Here is a 4,499-nt window from a genome sequence, read left to right as displayed (position 1 = left end):
TTCATTAGCAAATCGTAATTTTAAATTAAGAAACTCTTTTAAATTTTACAAATTCGTTTACACTTACAAAAAAAAAAAAATCATAAATATAAACCGGAAAAACTAGCTAATGACATAGGTTTTAGATCTGTTCATGAATTAAAAATATTTTATAGGAAAAATAAAGAGAGTAATTTGATGCACGAAAATTTTCATATTTACATAGTGCTCGGGAAAGGATCGTACTTCAAGAATTGTTACATAAAAAACTTATTTTAATATAAATATTAGTAACTGTTGCCAGAATTTAAACTTATGATCTATCAGAAATAATGTAATTGTTTTAATATATAAACATAAAAAGTATAGGTGACATTTGGACCATATTGATGCAGTGTTCCAGATCTTCATTTTGAATGATGCAAAATTGTCAAATACTAACTTCTTTCCCTATTTCAAAATAATTTTCACGTTTCGCTTTCGATAATTAATTTAATTAATTTTTAAAATTAAATTAAATTAAATTAATTTAATATTTTAAATCTAAAAGTTTAAATACTAAAAAGCTATAAGAAAAGACCGAAAGTGCTATAAATTATATTTTTCTCATATCAATATAATAAAAAAGTATATCTTAAAATATTGATGATAATTGATACCATTTGATTCTAAAGAAGAAATTATGAATATAAAGTGATGATAGCAAAACTCTTTTTGACTCGCTAAACAGTACTTGCCACACAATCTGAAACAATGAGATTAATATTTTATACGTACATTCTTTCAATATTATAGATGCCATTAATTTTGACCAGAAAGGCTGCAAAATATATTATATAATTCAATTTTATTTTTCCAAAATATTGAAAAAGTCTATTAAGAGCCCCTTTCTCCTTGTCTCTCTCTCTTCTGAATTTTCTTGTGTTGACTTTCTAATATTTATAATCAACTTGCATCCATAACACATGGACCCTTATTAATTACACTTCTTCATATTCACACTAAACATATATATAAACATCACTTTTTCTCCACAAAAAGTTCATCTTCATCTGCTAAAATCCAATAACTTCATGCTTCTATCTTCATCCATATCCATATCCATAAGCCAATATCAGTAATTTGAAAAAAACGATAGACATCTAGCACATTCACTCTTTTTTTTTTTTCTTATAGGCAAAATGGGAGAAATTGAAATTCCTTCCTATTTTCTTTGTCCAATCTCAATGGAAGTCATGAGGGATCCAGTTATAATATCAACTGGAATAACCTATGATAGACAAAACATAGAAAAATGGTTATTTTCATGCAAACATACAACATGTCCTGTGACAAATCAAGACCTAAAATTCACAGATCTTACTCCAAATCACAATCTACGTCGTTTGATCCAATCATGGTGCATGTTAAATTCTTCGAATGGCATTCAACGTATGCCAACCCCGAAGCCTCAGGTTCAGAAAGCACACGTTGTTAGAATCATGAAAGAAGCACAGAAATATCCGGATATGCAGTTTAATTACCTCAGGAGGATCAAATCAATGGCACGCGCAAGCGAGAGTAATAAAAAGTGTTTGGAGTCTGCGGGGGTGGTTGATTTCTTGGCCTCGATTATGATCAAGGAAAAAGAAGAAGAAGAATCAAAGGTGAGCGATGAGGCTCTGAATATCCTTTTACATCTAAACCCTTCTGACACCGAGTTGAAAAAGTTCATCAACTCGCGAACTGATCATCGATTCTTGGATTCATTACTTCAATTCTTGAACAGTGGTAATGTCCAATCGCGAACCAACGCCATAACCCTATTGAGATCAACCCTAAATGTGGCTGATCCAGCACAATTAATTGGTATACAACCTGTGTATATCAAGGGTATCATTGGTATACTAAATGACAAAATCCCCCAACAAGCAACAAAAGAAGCACTTAAGCTCCTAGTTGAATTATGTCCATGGGGTAGAAATAGGATCAAAGCATGTGAGAATGGAGCTGTTTTTTCCCTAATTGAACTCCTTCTTGACACAAACGAAAGAAGGATCTGCGAACTGATACTAACGGCTCTGGATCATCTGTGTACCTGCGCTGAAGGGAGGGCGCAGTTGCTGAACCATGGCGGAGGAATTGCCATTGTCTCCAAGAAAATTCTTAGGGTTTCACATTTGGCAAGTGATAGGGGTGTGAGGATTCTTTGTTCAATTTCAAAATTCTCAGCAACTTGTTACAACAATATTCTTCAAGAGATGTTGATAGTTGGAGTTGTGTCAAAGTTGTGTTTGGTTCTTCAAGTGGATGTTAGTCCAAAGACTAAAGAGAAAACTAAAGAAATTCTAAGGTTACATTCTAGGGTTTGGAGGGATTCTTCTTGTATTCCTCCTAATTTGCTCTCTTTTTATCCTTGATAAAAGGGCAATCCGGTGCACTAAAGCTTCTATTATGCGGTGGGTCCGGGGAAGGATTATATTGTACGCAACTTTACCTTGCATTTCTGCCAGAGGCTGTTTCCAGGACTTGAACCGTGACCTCCAGGTTACATGGTAACAACTTTACTAGTCGTCTTCTTATCCTTGAAAAAGAGAAAATTAGCGATGAACAACTTTTGTCGCTAAACAATAAAAATTTATCGCTAGTCCTATTTAATGATGAACTATATATTTATGTTAGTTACGAGTTATTTAATTAGTGATGAATTTTGTAGTTGATTTTTTCTTTTCTGGTAGTGTTAAAGAATTTTTTCCCCCCTTTTGATGTACATAGATTGGTCATTTTTACCATTGAGGATATGTATTTATAAGCGTGACAAAGCAACAAGCATATATGAATATATTTTTTATAAGTAGTTTATATGTGACATAGATACAAAATCTAACGTTTATGAATTCGAATTTCGAAGGTAGCAATCTCAAGTACAAATACTTGCACTTTCGGAGTTTAATATTTTTACTTTTTTTTAAAACAAGAATTAGATTTCTTAGTTTATATTATATGCTTAGTCTGAATCAAAGTTATTAAATTCGACCCATATATATATATATATATATATATATATATATATGTGTGTGTGTCGTTTTTTCGAAAATACTTGTCTGTCTTTGAGCTGTATTTATCTGTCCAAATTAAAGCATACATACACCTACCCAATACATTATGGGCACACACTTATTTCAATGTTGTTTCTGTATGTTTTTTCCCCTCAATTTCGTAAATAATAAACTAATTCAGGAAACATGCATGAGATAGGGTGCAGAATCTGGAAAAAAACAAAATATTATCATTTTTTATATTTATAATAACTGAAAAATAGTCAATTATCTTGAAGTTTTAACTTTCACAAAGTTAAAAGAATTCTAGGATAATAGTTAATTATTTTTCAAAGATGTGTGATCGAAAAATGACTAGTTAACACTAATGACCCGTCTAATGACCCGTTAAGTCATCCATATTTCAACAAGTTGGGTTTGTTTGGACATGTATTTTTGATGGGTCTTTATTTTCGACGTAGTTCAATTTAGTCCATCCAAAAGTTTGAGTCAATTTGTATTGCACATCTTGTCCAAATCGAAATTGATCTACACCAAGCATATAATAAGCGGAAGCGGAATATGACTCAATCCGTTTATTGGTTTGACACATTTTAATTCGTATCAGAATAGCCAACTCAACCATATATATATATATAATGTTGTTCTTATAGTATATTCTGGATTAATTATTTCTAATTTGCAGGTAATTTGATTGGAGTCCCAATGTTGCAAGAGTTTCTCTCCAATTATCTCTAATTTGTCTAGTATTTGTATTATTTTATCTAGGTCTTTTTGATCTTTGATTACCCCTATCTGTTGTACTACTTTCCTAAAATTGTATAATTTTGTTCCTAGTTCTATTAATGTGTAATCTTTTTTTTATTTCTTCTTCTGTTAAAAGATCTTGTAATTCCTCATACATTGTTACCTTATCACTCCTTTATCACATTCTAGAGTTTTTTCTGATTTTATTTGATCATTTGAGCTTTCGATTCTTTCTTCTGTCTTATCTTTAAGGAAATGATATTTAGTTAGCAGGGGTTGTGTCTGCACTGGTGAGTGAGTGATATTACTAGCGAATATTATCCAATTTTTGTATCAAGACATCCGCCATTATTTTGCATCATAAAATCTAACCTTAAGACAAAGTCTGCTTTTATATTTAAATCTCTAACTAATATTTCAGTGAGTGTATATGATGGTTGGTAGAATTTTTCACAAGTATTAATAAAACTTACCTTTGCTTTTGGAATCTTTTTAGTCTTTCTTCAAATTCTTGTATTCTCTCTTCTGTTGTTCTAGTTATTGGTTTCTTGTTGTAAAATATATTATTTGCTGATTTTGAAGTTTCTAAGATTTACATTTACTACATTTTGCCCTTTTATTTTTACTTGGAAACCACTTACAAAATCAACACTGATTACTGTCTAATCATTTTCCTTCTTCAAATTCATGTTCACATTCTTCTATCAAATTTACTAAATCATAATAGTCTGAGTT

General features: G+C 31.0%; 1 protein-coding gene across 1 annotated transcript; it reads left to right on the top strand.

Annotated features, from left to right (window-relative positions):
- The first annotated feature begins 868 nt into the window (after window positions 1–868).
- Window positions 869–3,951, top strand: LOC107853976 (E3 ubiquitin-protein ligase PUB23-like). The gene is made up of 2 exons (XM_016698959.2): window positions 869–2,513; window positions 3,703–3,951. The coding sequence occupies exon 1, from the start codon at window positions 1,161–1,163 to the stop codon at window positions 2,376–2,378; it is 1,218 nt and encodes a 405-aa protein (XP_016554445.1). The 5' UTR covers window positions 869–1,160; the 3' UTR covers window positions 2,379–2,513; window positions 3,703–3,951.
- Window positions 3,952–4,499: the final 548 nt, after the last annotated feature.

This window comes from Capsicum annuum, chromosome 11, assembly GCF_002878395.1.
Source record: "Capsicum annuum cultivar UCD-10X-F1 chromosome 11, UCD10Xv1.1, whole genome shotgun sequence".
NCBI classification, from domain to species: Eukaryota; Viridiplantae; Streptophyta; class Magnoliopsida; order Solanales; family Solanaceae; genus Capsicum; species Capsicum annuum.
This window is presented reverse-complemented; position numbering and strand designations above follow the sequence as displayed.

What these genes read in the sequence shown, in the direction of transcription:
- LOC107853976 (XM_016698959.2), top strand. Translation starts at nt 1,161, where the DNA reads ATGGGAGAAATTGAAATTCCTTCCTATTTTCTTTGTCCAATCTCAATG.